Source organism: Ctenocephalides felis, unplaced genomic scaffold (assembly GCF_003426905.1).
Source record: "Ctenocephalides felis isolate EL2017-DRISC unplaced genomic scaffold, ASM342690v1 CF-g0.4_SCAFFOLD_03573, whole genome shotgun sequence".
NCBI lineage: Eukaryota > Metazoa > Arthropoda > Insecta > Siphonaptera > Pulicidae > Ctenocephalides > Ctenocephalides felis.
Genome location: NW_020539727.1, coordinates 18,706,441 through 18,726,905, shown reverse-complemented (window position 1 = coordinate 18,726,905; position 20,465 = coordinate 18,706,441). Strand labels below are relative to the sequence as shown.

General features: G+C 29.2%; 1 protein-coding gene across 1 annotated transcript in view; it reads right to left on the bottom strand.

Moving 5' to 3' along the window:
* The window catches only part of LOC113389710 (interferon regulatory factor 2-binding protein-like B), a 32,063-nt gene extending 25,761 nt beyond the window's left edge, over positions 1–6,302 (bottom strand). Inside the window, exons 1-2 of the mRNA XM_026626724.1 lie at positions 5,718–6,302; positions 5,328–5,373 (exon numbers count right to left, since the gene is read on the bottom strand). Coding sequence (XP_026482509.1) covers positions 5,328–5,373; positions 5,718–6,302 — 631 coding nt within the window. The remainder of the gene's footprint in view (positions 1–5,327; positions 5,374–5,717) is intronic.
* Between the last annotated feature and the right edge of the window lie 14,163 nt (positions 6,303–20,465).

The following is a 20,465-nucleotide window of genomic DNA, read 5'->3' as shown; positions in this document are numbered from 1 at the left end:
TTTAATTTTTAGTGCATCAAATTTTTATTATATCAATCACTTTTGATAATAATTTTGAAATACAATTAAGAGTTAATAGAAATGAGAATATGATTGTAAAACTCATAAGTTTCTCTTAATTATCATTATTATTAGAAGAAAATTTACTAATTTTAGTATTTGGGTCAGCAGACACATTTGGGTATAAATATCTTGAAATAATATTTTAAATGTAAGTTATTAATAATTTTAAAGCTGCAGTTACGCGTTAATACAATTCCCCCAAATTCTTATCAGAATCTTATTTGAACTTATAAGATTCTTTTAGCTAAATTGAAACTTTAGAATTTTTAGTTCAGAATCTTTATAATTCCAATTGGTTTTTCGCGCAGATTAAAAAGAAAATGGTATCGAAATTTATAACCCTTATCATTCTATTTTAAATTTTTTCCATGCTATTTCCATACAAAACTTTGATTGAATTGCGCACTATCTAAAAGGCAATATTAAGAGCTAAAACTTTTCGAGAATTTTTTTTTTATTAATTTGGAAGCATTTGAGCCCTTGGGAGCCAGGGAATTCGAAAATGTCCATGTTAAGGACCACCCTAATATATATACATTATTTTTTTAACCTCCGGCAATCAATTTAAACAAAACCAAATAATAATCTGCAACTATTTTCCTGCAGCAATTTTTCTGCAGCACGTGCCAGTTTATTCGGAAATGTTAGTTTCGCATGAAAACTTCTCGTTTTGAATTTTATGGCCAATTTCATGACTCATAAGAGAAACTTTGACCGAATAAATTCGTATTCGTATTCGTTACGAAGAAAGTGACTACTGAGAAACAATAAAATGAAATCACTTTATAGAAATGATGAAAATCGATGAAAAGGGTAAACAGTCGAGGTTATGAAATTGATTGTATACATTAACCAATTCTGAAGTTTTTTCTTCTTGAAGGCAATTTTCCTTTACTATTTCCATGTTTAGTAGTCAATCCAGCACTTCAGTGCCTTCTTCGTCTACGAACGGTTCAGAATGTTAATTTTTCGCAAAGATTGCGAAAAATAACAAAAGATCTTCGATTATTCGAATCACGAAAGGATCTTCTACTTCTTCGTTTAGAGTTAGACGAAGAATCGATACGTGTGGTCGTCTCTTCGTAGACGTGATTCGATTTCGAAATTGCGATTTATTTTATTTCTGGTTATGGGCTTTGAATATAAAATCATATTGATAGTGGTGGATACTGTCTATAAGTCCAAGGCATGGGTTACACCGAGAAAAAATTGGAAGAAATACCCAAAAAACACCTAAAACCGTTTTAAAAGGAAATAGTAATAATTGTTGAAACTATGTATTTACTATTCCAAGTCTAAGATAGAATTGTCACGTTTTTTCTTGAAGAGGTTTTTAACATGTGTTAAAATTTTACGAGAAATTTAAAAGCGATGGATCTTGTCATTTTAAAAAAAAATTGATACGCTTTTTAGGAACCACGTGTTTGTTTCGTTCAGCGCCGTGTTTCAAATCGTTTGTTTATGACCCTGTCGTTATGCAATTGCAAAAACAACCCCTCAGCAAATCTTCTTTTAATAACTTTCTTTTCATAATGTAAAATTTTTGGGTGAAAAAAATCTATATTATGGTTTAAATTAATGATATGATCGGTTAGCATAGTTTTAAATTGTTTAGTATTTTTAGAGTTATTTAGCTTATGAGAATCATACTGAAGTTCTGATAAGATTCTGATAGCCATGGTAATAGGAAAAATAAAATAATATATATATATATATATATATACATATATATATATATATATATATATATATATATATATATATACATATATATATATATATATATAATTTTTTTCCTGTGATCTATTTTTGGGCAAAACCTGTTCCTCAAATACATCCAAGTCTTTCCATTTTATTATTCAAAACTAGAAATACAGGTTCAAGTCACTTTTTTTAAATAAAATTTGCATAAATAAACACACGTGTGTTTGATTATTTGATTATTTTATTTAGATTGGATTATGATTTCCTGCCTTTTTATATATTATATTATGTATTATTATTATTGTCGGTTGTAATGACAATAACTGGAAACTGGCAATTAGAAATTTAAATACGATGTGATAAATATCATGACCTTATATACATAAATTATGAATGGGAAATGACTAAGTAGGTTGTGCAAATTTTAAATTTTTATTAGAATGACAACTATATATTTTATATAAAATAATAATCTATTTTTCATCTACTTTTTCATCAAAATTAATTAGTTTGTTATCGACTTATCTATATTTTATCAATTTGAGGCTTTTTGTGTGCGTCATTTATCAGTTTTTTGATAAGAATTTAGTACTCGAATAAATAATCTATATGTTTTGATTAAATATTTGAAGTATTTCTACACAACTTTGTTGTCAAAAGCACTCCTAAATATTACAAAGTTGTAAAAGACTGGAGATTTATATACATACATACAATTATGTAACCGTGGAAAATAAAATAAATTAAAATAAATTAAGTACTCCTAAAATTTACTGATGTTCCAAATAAAATAAATCATTTATTCAAATTTTGTAGTCTTCTCTATTTTATCTATTTATTTAAATCTTATCGGAGAATTAAACCTAGTGGTGCATTTACGTGCTACAGTAGGTGGCGCCTCTATGGAGCGTGGAAATAATTAAAACTGTAGTAATGGCAAATGTTGAAAATTCTTTAATTTTTCGTATCACTTTAAATAACTTTAATATTTTTAGTAAACAAAAAAGAGCTCCATTACACATAATACCGTATTGTGTAACATTTTCACCAATTAGCAGAGTTTTATGTATGTTCAGAAGAATCAGAAAGTAGAACGCCTTTATATTTATATATATATATATATATATATATATACAACTGACATAATTGTACAAAAGTACAGTTAAAAAAAATTTACACTTTTAAAATGATGTTTAACGATCTCTGACGACGAAGCCAACTCAATTTTATGAATCGGTCAGATGAGAATTATTATTATAACAGTTTTTTGAATTATATATGATTATATAAGAAAGTTGAAGGAATAACATTACTTTATACTTATTTTCAAGACATTTTTTAACACGTTTTTGAATCATAAAGTAATTAAATTGGCTCATCAATACAAAACAAACATAGATTTCCACAAAAAGTTGTGCAGAAATTAATATATATAAAATTGTGTATGAAATTTTTTAAACACCTAATATATATTAGATTTTTTTTATTAATGCAAAGTATGATTTTAAATGATACACAAAATAGTGTATATATTTATTTTTTCAATGCAAAATATCTCCTGTGCTTTTTTTACTAAAGGCAAGTTTGTTTTGATTGTGGATTTAACTTTTAAATACCTTTATTATTATTTTTTTTATCCACTCAAATAAAAATAAAGAAAATATTTTTATATTTAAAAAATTAAATATGGGATTTAAAATTATTTAAAAAATTAAATATGGGATTTAAAATACTAGAGTTAAAATTAAATACTCGGTTTTTAAAAATTAAATGGAATTTTGTAAAAATAATTAATTTTGATTTAGTATAAAAATAAGAAAAATAATGCACTGCTTGCAATGTTCAAAAATTAAATACACAGTATTACAGGTTGTATTAAATCGCAATTTGCTTTAGTGAAAATTAAATAAAATATTTGGTATTTAAAAATTAAATAGATATTGTTAAATATTTTATTTTGTATTTATATAATATATAATATTATCCAACTATCGTATTTCTTTTTTTAAATTTGGTATTCATAAATTCGATTTTTTTTTTAAAAAAGTTCATTTTCAAAATTCTCAATAATTTTTTTTTTAATTTGGTATTCAAAAATTAAATACACAATTGATATACATATTTTATAATGAAGCACTTTAGAAGAATTCGGTATTTTTTTAAATAAATTTTTAGAATAGTAAAGAATTTAATAAATATTCGGTTTTTGGAAATGTAATAGCATTTTATATATTATGTAAAAACCTACAGAAGTAAAATTCAACATATTATGGGAAAAATTAAGGGTATTTAAATTTTAAATACACAACTTCATTTAAATTCAAAGTTCAGTGATTGAAAAATTACTTTTAGTCATTAAATTATTAAAATTTTGTGTTTGTATACGATTCTTCGTCGATGATTTAGAAGTTCAAAATATTTTTAAAAAAATCTAAAATCGATTTTTTCCAAAAGTGTCAAAGGTTCGAGTTTTTGTATGAGTCGAATTTTTTCAAAATTTAATATTTAAAATCTTCATTTTTTTTCATTTTGAAAGCTTTAACAAACCTTACCCGTAGGGTAAGTTATAGTTATCGCAAAAAAATCGAAAATGAAAATTTTTATATATCCTTACGTTTCAGACGTTTTTGAACATTTTGGCATACCTTTAAAAAAATGGATGTATGTGTGTGTGCGCGGATACTAATTTTCGTCGACGATTTTGCGAACAAGGATTAACCGATTTGAATTATTCCATTCGTATTGATAAGGAGACGTGTTGATTAGTTTTTGGCAAAGGCAGGCCCAGCCATTTCGAAGATACCGAGCTAAATATACAAAAAATGGCGGTTTTTTGAGAGGAATAAGCATCCGAATTGAATGGTTCAAAAAACTTTCTGCTTGTGTTGACAAAACAATTGCTTTTAGAAAAAAATCGTATAATTTTTTTTGTATGCCGAAAATGATTCAGATTTCAATTTTAATTCTGGCTAAAGCTTTAAAACTCACTTATATACTTTAAATGAATATTTTTGACTTTGCAATTCAGTTTATATAATTCTTATAAATATTAGACAATGTTACAATATTTATAATAATCTATGTGAAAACATTTAATATTCCCCGAACAGTTCGTTACGGTACGGGAAGTTCCAGCAATTTGCCTTAAGGCACGATGCCATACACCACTAGTCCAATATTTAAATTGTAAAATTCTCAAACTATTTTTTTTTTCAAAATTATGAAAGCTTATAAAAAGTTTGAATTAAAGTGTGTTATCATACAATATAAAAATCACTAAGAAATTATTTAAATAAATAGTACAAACATCATAATTGAATTTTGTAAAAGTTTGTACTCTTCAGAATTATAAATATTGTCTTTTATAGAGAAATTTCCTATCCGAGAATAAAACTATAGAAGTAACGTTAACGAGTTGCAATTGTTGTGAAATTATAAATCATAATGCCCGATACCGCAATGTATAAATGCAAAAAATCGTTGTATCTCAAAGCCATTTATCTAGAGGTCGTTTATTAGTGCGCGATTTGCAAAAAAAAAGTGTCAATTCCTCAACTCACCGTTAGCCTTGAACGCGGTATCAAACGAGGGCGCCCTGACCGGGTGCTTAAGTAATTATTAAAAAAAACAGATATCATAAATAAAGTAAAATAATATAGTGTTATTGAATTTTGTAAAAGTTTGCAGTATTCACTTAATAGTTATAAATATTGTCTTTTATAGAGAAAAATCTTATTCGAGAATAAAACTATAGACTCTATAGTATAGAGTCACGTCAACGAGTTGCAATTGTTGTGAAATTACAATTTTATGAGTTTATAATTCGGATGCAAAAAATCGTTTTATTTATCTAGAGGTTGTTTATTAGTGCGCGATTTGCAAAAAAAAAAGTGTCAATTCCTCAACTCACCGTTAGCCTTGAACGCGGTATCAAACGAGGGCGCCCTGACCGGGTGCTTATCCTTGAACGCGGCCGATCCGGCTCGTTCGGCAACGAACACGGCGGCCGGCAGAGACTCGCCTCTAGCCAGCGGCGGTCTTCCTGCCGCATCGTCGGCCGTCAGCAAACCCTGGGCGCCCCTTTTGACGGCCACCAATCCTTCCGGGTGCTCCTCATTATCATCAGTCGAGGCTCCGCGTTTCAGTTGCATTTGCTGAGACCTCAAGGCGGACGCATGATGGGCCGAAACAGGCGAACGTACGGAGGCCTGGGTGAACTCGCTCAGATGTCCGGCGCTGGTGGACGTCTGGTTCCTGTGCATGGCGGCCTGGTAATGAGCAGCGGCTCTGTGGATTTCATTAACGCCGTTTTCGACGGCTGCCACGGTTGCTCTGGATTGGGTCAGACCTTTTGTGCCTGCTGCTATTCCGCGTTTCATCTGACGAGCGGTGTCCAGGACCAACTCGATGCGATCGGCACCTTCGTAGTTGACGCAACCGCGACATACCGGCTCTGTGAAGTCTGTGAGCATTGCCCACGGCATGCGGGGCAGATCGCATAAGTAGCAATGCTGACGCTTTGCTTGGACAGACATCATTACAAAAAATTAACCGAACCCAAGTCACACCACTGTATCAATACACAAGGTACACAACACTTAACACTCCGAAATATTTTTCACTAAACACAATGTAACCTTTATTACCTCTCCCGCGACGTAAAACTAAATTTAGAAAAATCCGGCACACTATTATTACTCTCTTCTATTTTTCTGTCTTCCGTATCTCAAGAGTTGATTGTTGAATGTGTCGTCGTCGTTGCCATCATTATTTTTGGATGTTGAGAACTACGCGCCGTGCTACTTGACAATGTATATCTTCATCGTATGAAAGTACGCGACATACTGAGGATTTGTATAGAGAGCAGCAGCTCGCAGGCAAACGGTTTGGTGTTGGTGCGAGCCCCCGGATCACTCTACTACGTCGACATTCGACCAAAACGAAGGCCAGGGAATCGATAGTAAAGGGCCACATTTGTAAAAGAATATTTTCAGAACTGGCCAATTAATAGAACATGCACTCTAGATTTAGTTCAAATCTTTGGTATTTTTCAACTTCCCGAAGGAGAAGTTTGTTTTCATCAAAAAATCCGATTCGCTAATTTTATGTTTTCTCGACGTTTCAAGCCATTCTGAATCGAATGAGACCAACATTAGGAAAAAGTATGTGTGTGTGTGTATGTGTGTGTGTGTATATGTGAACAGATTTTTTGCCGTAAATCGACGTTTTCTCAAAAACGACCGGATCGATTTCAAAAATTTAGAAGACATTCGATGTATCTCGATGAGGACTAACGTTTCTGAGTTTTGTGCGACGATCGGCCGGGCCGTTTCTTTGTAAATAGCAGAAAAGTGAAGAATTTTTCGTCCACGTTTTAGCTCGCAGTTCTGAATCGATTTTGAAAATTCAAAAACCGTTCGAAAGATATTGATTGGGAATCGTGCTGATGAGTTGTTGGTAGAGATCGGCCGGGCCGTTTTCTTGTAATAAAGTGTTAAAAAAATTTTTTTTCGACGACTTTCACGAATTTTTTTTTTGACGGTAGATACCATAATATTATAGATCATACTAAAATATTACGGTTCTACGACAAGTCGTTTAATTTTAAAATTCCGTCAAAGTTTGCAAAAACTAGTGTCGTTTTTTTGGCGTTTGTCAAAATTATAACTTTCATCGACGATTGCTTAAAAACGCCTGAACCGATTTCAAAGATTTAAAAGCCAAGCGATGTACTTTGATGTGGATAATTTTTTGTCTGTTTTGTGCATACTACCGAATTTATTTTCAAAAATGAAAAACTGTTTGCAAGATATCATTTGGGAATGATACTGATTAGTTTTAGTTGAAAATCTATCGAGCCGTTTTCTTGCAATTAACTGTTGAAAAAAAAATTATGCCAATTTTTATGTAACTTTTTTTTGGCGATATATATTATGGTCTTAAAGAACTTACTGAAATATTACGGCCTTACGACAAGTAGTTTAATTTTAAAAATTTATCAAAGTTTGGGAAAATGAGTAGTTTTTTTGACGTTTGTTAAAATTAAAATTAGACGATTTACTTGGTATAACGATAGAGTGTGTGTTCGTTTTCAATTCTGTGTAATGAATCCACTCAGAATACTTTTAATCACTCATAAATTAATTTATTTTTATTGATTAAATCGATTATCATTTACACATATCAGGAAGATCATGTAACTTGCCTCTAATACCAATACCAACTAGTTTGATTTTTTAATCTAGAACAATTACAAAAACATTTTATGGAAAAAAAAAGATGTAATAATTTTTTAACCTCAAAAGCAATTGTTTTGTCAACACAAGCAGAAAGTTTTTTAGATCATTTAAATCGAACGCTTAGTTCACTTAAAAACTGCAATTTTTTGCACATTTAGCTCTGTTTCTTCCAAATGGCGGGACCTGTCTTTGCCAAAAACAAAACACCTCATTTCCCAATCATTACAAATTGAATGTTTTTTTCAGATCATTCAAATCCGATACTGCGTTCTCTCAAAAACTCGATTTGTATTTTCTGCACTCTTTGCTCCGTATCTCCGTAACGGCTGGACCTGCCTTTGCCAAAAACTAAACAGCATATCTCCCTAGCAATAGGAATCGAATGTTTTTCAAACCATTCAAATCGATTGATCCGTGCGCCCGAAAACGTGGACGAAAAAATGCAGACATACAAAACACATACACACACATCCATTTTTTCTGAGGTATGCCAGTAAAATGTTCAAAAACCTTCAAAACGTCGAGAAATGCAAAAATTTTCATTTTCGATATTCGGCCATTGCTAAAACTACCCTACGGGAAGTTAAAAATGTTTTCATGTGCTGATTACGAAATGAATCAAGTAGACGTGATTTTAATGTATTTATCGACTTCATTTGTTTTAACTCTCAAATATTAGCTAGAAGTATGAAAAGGAGCATGCTTTCTGAAACCAAACCTATTTGTTCGTACGAAAGATACAGAATAAAATTATGAATAAAATGGTATATAAATGCTTAAGTGTGTTCATATAATTTTCTCGAGATTTACCGATTTTCCTGAAATTTTACGACAGCAACTTGCCTGTAGGCCACACCGTTCGGAATTCGAAGTTGCGATATATGGGAAAAAAACTAAGAATTTTGAGACCTCTATAAAGAATCTTGAGAATCTTGAGAATCTCTATAAAGATTAAATAATTTTCTCAACAAAAGTAGATGGCATGAACGAATTCGTAAAATCCCTCGTGTTTTAGTATTTAATCTTACAATAAACAAGTAATAATACAAGCAAGAATTTATTCAAAAAGAGCTTTGTAAGTCTCGCTTGGACTCTATTGTGATTGCTAAAAGTTTAATTGATACAACATGTATTTGTTGGTCTCATAAATAGCCATTTGTAAACGCAAATATTAATATTATTATTTCTAACTTTCAACCTTGTGCAAGAATTTTGAGCTTGCCTGGTGGTCAAATAGACTTTAATATGATGAACATTGTATTTAATGTTCGAATGCTTTTCTTCAGCTCTTTTTTTTCAGAAGTGAAATTCGTGCAGCTATTATGATTATTATAAAATTACTATCCTTTTAATATTAACTATGAATAAGCTTGACAAGAGCCTGAAATAATATCTATTATTATTGATTACGGCTTGCTTATGAATAAATAAATAAATAAATAAATATCTTATCATTTCTAATATTGTTATTTTTTATATTTATTATTATCTGTCACTTATTGTTTTTCTAGTATTATTTTATTATTCAAAAATTTTATTTATATTATTTACTAATTTTATTTTTTTATTATTATTTACTTTTATCGTATATTAAATCATCATACTACGGATATTATTTTCATGTACATTCTATCCTTTGCACTTTTATTTATTTAAATTTATGTTATTATTTATCAATGTTACTAGATGTTAACTATTTAACAGTTGTAATAAACATTGTAATTGAAAAAAAATGTATTTGTTGGTTATATAAATTTTATATCCCAGACCCTCACCCCGTCCGCCACCGCTCGACACAATTCTTCCACACCAATGCATACCTACAACTCGTCCCATATGCATTCTTTACCTCCTGCAATGTATTGGTTCGTGATCGTGTTCAATCCATACACCCATACACCCTTGGGCACGTCTGTTTAAACACAACTGTATATAATATTCTTCGTCCTCCGTCTCTTCGTCCTCGGTCATCCGTCCAACCGGTTCGCCGGGCATGCGCGGAGGTTCGTGCGTTCGATTCGGCCGTCTTTCGCCTCTCTTGTTGGGTACTCGTTGGTTCGTTCTAGTATCGAGCGACGAGCGTTTTCGTGTGACGTCAGGCGACGTTGGCTTTGCGGATGGATGTGGGAAGGAAAGGCGGAGGGCGACGTTGCAGCCGGCGGAGAGGCAGGTCACTAGCTCGGTTGTAATAGATGGAGGGTTGGTGTGAATTTTTATGCAGAGTCAAATATAATTAGTTGGATATTGAGAAATATGAGGCTAGATAGATTATTATTTATGAGTAAGTTCTTCAAGGGCAATACATCAAATAAAAGGCAAAGATTTAGAAGTTAATCTTTAATTTTTCCAAACGTTTCGACATAGTATTTTATGTCATCATCAGTGGATATCAGTAGCTAGCGCAAGGCACATAATTTTGCACTATATCATATATACACTAACTTGTTTTTTTTATTTTTTGTTGAAAAGATCATAGCCTGGCCGACATTTGTGAATTTAAAGATCAATCAAAAATATAGAGACTTAGTAACTTTTAAAATGACGATCAACATTTCAACATTTATTTTATCAACTAGATGACCCGACAGACGTTGTCCTGTACCCATGTCTACAATTTTTCAATATAATATACTAATATTTACCGTTTACCTAAAAATAATAATTATTGTTTTTTAAATTACTCTTCACGCCAAAATACATATACATTTATAATATGAGCGATGTTAAATGTAGAACTGCTTTAAATAAAATGAGTCTCAATTCCAACACTCTATTAATCTTGAATTAAAAATTGAAGTCTTTTAAACGGTATAACATAACCATAACTATACCACTGGTACTTCATGTTGGTTTAAAATAATTTAATTTTTTATTATTTAATACATTCAAAATTGCATCTTAAACTTCTCCTGAGGGCAGAATTGTATGTATTCATCTTTACTTTCCCATTTGTTGTTATAGAGTGAAATTTTTACGAATTTCAAGAATGTTGTGGAAAGATTAGTAAAAGATGCAAAGAAATTATATCTTGAAAAAAAACTATATTGAAAATTTAATATCCGAATCTAGTGTTGGCGCCCCTTAAGGCGTGCGCTCGTATATCTAGCATGCGTTGCATTAAAGGTAGAACCGGCCCTGATTAATACTTAATTTCATATTTTAAGTGAATTAATTTGTCATATCCTGTTCATATGTATTTAATTCAATCTGCCATACATATATTGTATCTTATATTATTTTAATTTCTGGCACATCTCAACTGCTTCATTGCAATAATAATGTAGATATTACATGTTTCTTATTCATAATCATAAATTTATTATACATATACTAATACTGTCTAGGTTCATAAGTAAATTGAAATTTTTGGCAGATGATAGTTTTTATTTGTTTTCAATGCAAACAATGACATGTCGTTTTTTGCAATTTTTTCCATTTATTTCTACATTATTGCACATACATTCCAGTACTTTATAATTACATTCATCCTAGAAAATTTCCTTAACAAACTTCAGAAAGATTTATCAAAATCCGAATAATCGTTTAGAAGGAGTATACAGTGAGTGCTTGCGATTTAACATGAACTTTATATAATAGCAATAAAGCTCTAAAATTGATTCTACGTTTTAGTTAGAAAACGTGTGTATGAGATAAAGAAAAGGGCTGTTTTTAGGGTTTTTCCGGCAATTATTCGTTTTTTTCTCGCCGTAAGAACCATCCTTGGACTTCAACGAACATTTTAAAAAAAGAATTGGCCAAATTGGCCCAGGCGCTGTTGAGTTATGTGCTTACCAACACATTTTGCGATTCATTTTTATATATAAGAAGATATGTTAATTTATATTTATTGTGTATCTAATACATCTTTAGTGGTGCAGCTGTTTGAATCAATTATTTTATTTTAGTATAATTCATTGTATTCTTATGAATTTTTTTTCAATGTTTCGCTTTCACTCTCACACCCTCTTTTTCTCCTTTTGACATTAAATCTGTTATTTTGCTTTCATTAAATTTTATTATACTTTAGTATAATCTCCTTTAATATTAAGTTATTTTTTGCTCTTTCTTTGAATTTCTTACTGATTTTTTTATTTTTTTCTCTGAATTATCTCTATCTGTATGTTTCCCTCTTGCGAAATTTTTATTTCTATCTATTTTAGCATCATCTATTTTAATCAAAATTATGTAATATGACAAATTTATTATAAATTTATTATTTCCTCTCTTTTTTTTTATTTCTCAAGTTTTTTTTATCACATTTTAATTACTTGTTTTAGTTTAGTATTATCTATTTTAATAATAAATTTGAAATATGATGAATCAATTATTTTTAAAAGGTTTTTCACACTTAGCTTATTTTTCACATTTAATCTTATTTTTTATATTTTTCCTTAATTTATGATCACATCACATTTTATATTATTTAATTCAATTTAATACTTATCTTACCTGTCTCTACATCTTTCTTATCTTATCTATATCTTTCTATATTTCACATTTATATTTATCTCTCTAGTACCATCTATTATTTTATTTCTTTAACACTGAATCTTTTATTTTGTTTATTTTTAATTTCGTCACATTTTAGTTAATAATTTTATTTCAATTTATAATTTGCAATATATTAAATTCTTGAAGATGGACTCTGAATCTCTCTATTTTTATCTGTCAGTATTTATTTCTAGATTCCTTTTTCTGTACACTTTCTATTTTTTTTTCAATCTTTCAGTTTCATACAGAATATTTGATTTTTAATTTTAAAATTAATTATATCAAGATAATAAAAAGACAAATTTTAATTGTAATGCTCACTTTCTTTTTTCTATTTAGTGCCTTCTATCTATATCTCTATTTCTTGATTCTTATGCTTTTAGCTCTATATTTATGCCTGAATTTCTTTCTTATTATTTCCTAACATGAATCTCTATATGTTAATTTTTTTATCTATTCTATTTCCTTTCAAATTAGAAATAACTGAATGAAAAACTGTATTTTTAATATTTTTGCAATGGTCAATCTGAAATTCATAATTTCGATAAGCCTATGAAATGATTTATAAAAAAATCCATTTACGAATCAATATAATGCTAATTAATTTATTTACAAGTCCGAAGGCAATTTCAGCAATGTAGATGAATAAAGCTGCCATAGCGCTCCGTCTAAAATGTGTTATTACTTTATATACATCATTATACGAATACTGACTGTGGGGAAAGGAAATACGACTATGTAGCATGTAGAAAGGTTGAATATGTATTTTTATGTGTGTTTGTGTGCGTGTTTAGTGTTTGAGACGCGCAAAATGCGCAGAACGTGCCTGTAGAGGCGGACACGTACCTACTATAATGTTTGTAGGCTAGAGCAATGATAGAAAACAATAATTCAGAGGACTCTATATTTGGATAACTTGCACTTTAAGTTTTATAATACATAGATTTTTGACTGTTTGTTACTATCAGCTCATACGAAGATAGACCCGTAACATATCATTACCATAACATTTGTATTTTATCCAAAAATTTGCATCGAGTTTTGGAGGTTCTGGCAGCTTCTTATGGTGCATACAGGAGCTTAAACATACTAGGCTTGAACATGCCCCCGGACTTGAATTTTGTATTTTAATTCCCGAATTTTGTATTTTAATCCCCGAATTTTCCTTCAATGCTTTTTACTATACATCGTACAAATATACGTCACGCGGCCTCTACACTTCGCGCGAACGATCGGCCACTCGTGCTTCGTACAAATACAAGTCTATACATACAAATTCATACAAATATTATGTATATATTACAAATATATCTATACAAAGTACAAACAGCGTCATATTGCGAAAGACCCAGCCAACGAGCTACTATACAAAACCGACCGAGAAAGAAACCGATTCAGTTGAAATGAAAGAAAGAAATAAATATGTATGTAGTACGTCTATACGTCGGATGGAATTCGATTAGACGAATTGGATAGGTCTCAAGTCAAGATAGTTTATGTTGAGTGCACTTTGAAATATTATAATAGACAACTTATACGACTTTTTGTTATTAAATTTCAAGATGTTTGTCCGCGATGTACTCCTAAACTGCTGAACCGATTTTGAATCTTTTTGGGTCACCTTGTGCATTTATATCATACTTAGGTTATGGGCAGTATTAAAAATCTCAGTTCATATTCGAAAGCTTAGAATTTTAGAAATTACAAATAATTTTGACAGTAAGAAAACAAAACACTGAAATGGCAGTTGTCAATGTTTCTGGAAACTTCAAGATATATAAATTTTGATTTATGGTTTATATTTGGTGTGCCTTTGTTATTAAATTTTAGGATGTTTGTCCGCGATGTACTCTCAAACTACTGAACCGATTTTAATTTTTTTTGGCTCAGCGTGTACATTTATATCTAACTTAGGTTATAGGCGGTATTAAAAATCTCTGTTCATATTCGAAATCTTAGGATTTTTGAAATTTCAATTTATTTTGACAGTTATGACCTTGAAATGTCAGCTGTCAATGTTTCTAAAAACTTCGAGATAAATTGGTTTATGATTTATTTTTGGTGTACCAAAGATATAAATCAATTGATCATAAAGTTTATTTAGAATTTTTATTTTTTTTGTTTTACTATTTGATTATTATATTTAGGTGAAGTTTTCCAAATTTTTCGTGTTTTAAAATTTATTCATATTGAATTAATGATGTTCCCAATTTTTATCATATTTGTGATATTTTTTGCATCAAGAACGTCTTTTTCTAAATTAAATTCAACATTTTTTGTATATTGAAGAAAATGCAAAAGAAAGTTTAAAATTTGAATATTCTGATTACATTTTTTGGTTTATTTGGAGTATTTTGGACAAAACGTTTCAAACATTAACACTTATTTTTTTTTATTAAACTTCTAATATAAAATTTCATCTATCTTAATTTTTTTATAATACTATTTGTAATTGTAATAGACAACTTATACGACTTTGTTATTAAATTTCATGATGTTTGTCTGCGATGTACTTCTAAACTACTGAACCGATTTTGAATTTTTTACTCTCAATGTGTGCTTTAATATCCAACTTAGGTTATAAGCAGTATTAGAAATCTCTGTTTATATTCAAAATATTAGGATATTAGAAATTTCAATTAATTTTGACAGTAAGAAAACAAAACTATAAAATGACATTTGTCAATGTTTTTGGAAATCGAGATAAATTGATTTATGATTTATATTTGGTTTGCCAAAGATATAAATAAATTGATAATAAAGTTTTTTTTTTAAATTCCTAGATTTTTTTAAATTTCACTATTTGATTATTATATTCAGGTAAAGTTTTCCCAATTTTTCGTGTTTTAAAATTTATTCATATTGAATTAATAACGTTTCCAAATTTTTTCGTATTTGTGATATTTTTTTCATCAAGAACATCTTCTTCTAAATTAAATTTAACATTTTCTTGTATATTGAAGAGAATGCAAAAAAAAAGTTTAAAATTTGAATATTCTTCTTCTGATTACATTTTTTGGTTTAAACGTTTCATACATTAACACATACTTTTTTTTATTAAACTTCTAATATAAAATTTTATCTATTTTATTTTTTTATAATAATATTATTTGTAATTGTAATAGACAAATACGACTTTTTGTTATTGAATTTTATGATGTTTGTCCGCGATGTACTCCTAAACTACTGAACCGATTTTAATTTTTTTTTGGCTTATCGTGTGCATTTATATTTAACTTAGGTTATAAGCAGTATTAAAAATCTTTGTTCATATTCGAAATATTAGAATTTTACAAATTTCAATTAATTTTGACAGTAAGAAAACAAAACTCTATGAAATGACAGTTGTGAATGTTTCTGAAAACATTCTGAGATAAATTGATTTATGATTTATATTTGGTTTGCCAAAGATAAAAATAAATTGATAATGAATAATAAAGTTTTGTTTTAGAATTTCTTTAGATTCTTCTTTAGATTTTTTTGTTTTACTATTTGATTATAATATTCAGGTGAAGTTTTCCAAATTCTTGGTCTTTTAGAATTTATCCATATTGAATTAATAATGTTCCCATTTTGATGTCCAAGAATATCTTCTTCTTGTAAATTATAAAAATTTAATTATATAATGCAAAAAAATTAAAATTTGAATATTCTTCTTCTGATTACATTTTTTAGTTTATTTGGAGTATTTGGACAAAACGTTTCATACATTAACACTTAATTTTTGTATTAAACTTCTAATTTATTTAGACATTTTATATATTATTATATTGAATTGAATAAAACACCCAAGTAGAAAAGTATATTTTAAGTTTTTTTTATACGTTTTGGGACTAGACGTGTCTCATCATTCAGCTAAAAGAAATTTACAATATAAGGAAAAGTTTTAGAATTAAAAATATAACATTAGAAAAATTAATTAAAAGAACCTGATCCTCAATATTATTATATATAAAAATTCATCTGTCTTACTTTTTTATAATAATTCTTTAATAATTTTTTAGCAAAGCACTTTTTATCCCGTTCTATTTTCAGACGGTTGACTGCATTTTCAGACTAGTTTCAACATTTTTCAGACTAGTTCCAACATTTTTCAGACTAGTTTCAATATTTTTCAGACTAGTTTCAATATTTTTCAGACTAGTTCCAATATTTTTCAGACCAGTTACAACATTTTCAGACCAGTTACAATACTTTTCTTTTGATTACTTTTTTTGGTTTATTTGGAGTATTTGGACAAAACGTTTCATACATTCACACTTAATTTTTGTATTAAATTTCTAATTTATTTTTTAGACAATTTATAAATTTTATCTATCTTAATTTTATATGATAATTCTTTGTAACACTTAATTTTTTAGACAATATGCTATTTCCATTCAAGTTGAAACCTCTTTAATAATTTTTGAGCAAAGTACTTTTTATCCCGTTTCATTTACTTCCAGTCAGTTGCACAAATAAATGTGAGTTCTTTACAAAAAAAAATATGAATCCTTTGTACTTTATTTTTACTGTTATAAAGAATCCTGAAATTCCAGACTACCTACACAGCGGGTTCTTGCAATATTTGCATCTGCCCTTTAAACGAGGCACAATAATATTTATTTGTTTACCTGAGGAAGGTCGAAAAACCTTAAATGTGGTAAAACTCTCTTTTTTATGATCGAGTAAATATTACTTGAAAATATAGATAGCAATATGTAAATAATTCTTTAAAAAATCGTAATGATAAATTCGACGCAACAGGTCAACCAATGGGTTGCCATCTACTATTACTTAAGTCAATTATTATCGTTCTTTTTCCATTACCATCTGGCAACGTTGCTTTTTAAAAAGCTTGCTTCGACTTGCCCGAATGCAAAAAAAAGAAAAGAGTGTTAGAAGTCGATGGTGTGTGTGTGTGACTGTGTGTGTATCCGAAGAAGTCCTCATGAGCCCGTGACCAATGACCGACACTCCGATGAGACAGAGGAAAAACATAAAACATAACAATGGAATAAAAAAAAATGCAAACTCAAATGCAAAGTATAGAGAGATAATAGGAGAGCTAGTGGAAGTGAATAAATACATAAGTCCATTACGCCTAATGAATAGTATTGGTATTTTTCAAACGAGAAGTTGAAGTTTTATGAAGTCAGACTCGCTAATTTTACGTTTTTTTCGACATTAAAGGTATTAGTTGGGAATCATGCACAATTGCTAAATGATAAAGATAAAATTTTGGTAAATTTTATTAAACTTAACTTGGCAAGAAAATTTAAGTTCTCTGAGTGGTGAATAAATAAATGAGTCTCTTAAAACGATCAAAAAATCCAATTGCTAATTATAATTTAAAAGTCATTCTGAATCGTTTGACCGAAATAGGATAAAGTATGAAACAACTAATCGTCATTTACCTTGCTAGCCATTCATGCGTTTAGTTACTAAAAATCGTGTAACTTTTGAAATGGTGCTCTGAAATTTAGGAAATATTTAACGAAAATTTACATTATTAAATTATTGATAATATTTGCTAACATCATAAATACCTACAGTAACTTGGTATACTTTAAAATCGCAATTGAATACAGAAAATCATCTGAGTCTAAAAATATATACGCAACGTAATAATTAAAAATAATGAAATTTTCGGACAAGTGACAACATTTTTAGACGATTAAAACATTTTCAGACGATTGATAACATTTTTAGACGAGTGACAAAATTTTTAGGCAAGTGACAGCATTTTTAGACGATTGACATTTTAGACGATTTGACAGCATTTTTAGATGATTGACAGCATTTTTAGATGATTGACAAGATTTTTAGACGATTGACAAGATTTTTGGACGATTTAAAACATTTTCAGGCGATTTAAAACATTTGAATTAAATGTAATAATTAAAAATAATGAAATTTTCAGACGATTGACAACATTTTCAGATTAGTTACAACATTTTCAGACTAGTTACAACAATTTTAGACGATTGATAATATTTTCAGGCGATTAATAATATTTTTAGACAATTTACGACACTTTTAGACAAGCTGCGATACTGTAAGACAATTTATAGAACATTTAGACAAGTTACAAAATTTTCAGGCAAGTTACAACAGTTTTATACAAATCATAATATTTGCAGACAAGTTGCAACATTTTCGAGACAAGTTACAATATTTTCAGACAAGTTACAACATTTTCAGACGATTAATAACATTTTCAGACAAGTTACAAAATTTTCAGACAAGTTACAAAATTTTCAGACAACTTGCAACATTTTCAGATAATTCACATGATTTCAATTTAGAACTTTGAATCTTCTTTGTTCAATAGTTATTGAAAAAATGCAAATAACAGTTAATTGCATTTTGCATAACAGAAGTACTCGGATAGAATCCTGACATTGTGTAAAAAATATAATATACTTGAATTGTAAAATAAAAATTGAATCGTAATATTGAAATTGAATTGTTAGATTGAATAGACGTGAATTTGCAATCAGGAGTAGAAATTTAAGGTAGTAAAAATTTGTAATATCGATAGAATATGATATAAAAAATTGGTGTCGGGGTTGTAGAATTAAATTAGTAGGCGAGACCGATAAAAATAAGTTTTGTAGATTGGATGAAAATGTTACTTGTCTGAAAGCGTCGTAACTTGTCCAAAAATGTTGTAACTTGTCTGAATGTATCGTAATTTGACTGAAAATTAAACTAATTATGAATTCTGGATATTTCAAGTACATCTGAACCTTTTCAAGACCTAAATAATAATGTACTATAGTTTTAATTTATTTTTTAACACCAATGACAACTTAACAATTTCTGAAACTGATCGGTACTGACTTCTTTTAAGGTCGTAGCTTTTTTTATAGATATTTATCTATAAAAGAAATTATAGATTCATCAGTATGCGATGATTTTATTATTATTGAAATTTATGTAAAGCTGAGGAATTTTTTTTACCATATTGCTAACAATATTTTCAAGTGCAACGAACCTGCAACCTCGAATGGAAGTCCTTAGCTTATATGTCCGGAGCTCTATAACTACTAGCCACAGATAAAAAAAAAATAACATACGTAGTTTTCGAAAAAAAAGTATAAATAACAGTTTCATTTGCCAACTTTTTTCTATCATCGCCCTCGTGTGAATCGACCTCAAATGTGCAAAACAAAAGAAGACAGACTCGTCGCAGTCTTCTACAAATTTCGTCTTTGTTGTATTTGTGTACTGTGAACACATTTGTAAACCAGTTGTGCATAAAAAAGCATAACAAAAGAAAAAAACTTGCTTATTGGTGGTAGTGGTAGTTGTAATGGTAACCAGTTGTTCAGTACAAGAGAGAGGTGCTTTTGCGGGATTTTGGGTTGTAATGGACCGAACTTCCGAAATAAATACTGAAACCGGTAAAGGACTACAACCTTGTCTAACATTTGTTGATATATCATTGGGAAGTGTATATTTTAACTAGATTTGAAAAGTTTATGTTGCAAGTCATTCTAAATCGTTTGACACCAAAATTGGAACAAGTGGAGATTGAATTATGTCTCTCGCAACTCTTAAACAAATCGTCTAGTATAATTGAAATAGAGCAACCTAGTGTACTTCAAAATTGTTAAAACTTATGAAAGTCAAATTTTATATTACATAAACATACTTTTTAACTTCCCGTAGGGTAGTTATAGTAATGGGCCGATAATCGAAAATGAAAATTTTTTGCATTTCTCGACGTTTTGAAGATTTCTGAACATTTTGCTGGCATACCTCAGAAAAATTGGATGTGTTTGTGTGTGTTTTGCATGTCCGCATTTTTTCGTGATTCGATCCCTATTGATAGGGAGATGTGCTGACTAGTTTTTGGCAAAGGCAGGTCCAGCCGTTACGGAGGTATGGAGCAAAGAGTGCAGAAAATACAAATCGAGTTTTTGAGAGAACGGAGTATCGGATTTGAATGATCTAAAAAAACATTCAATTAGTAATGATTGG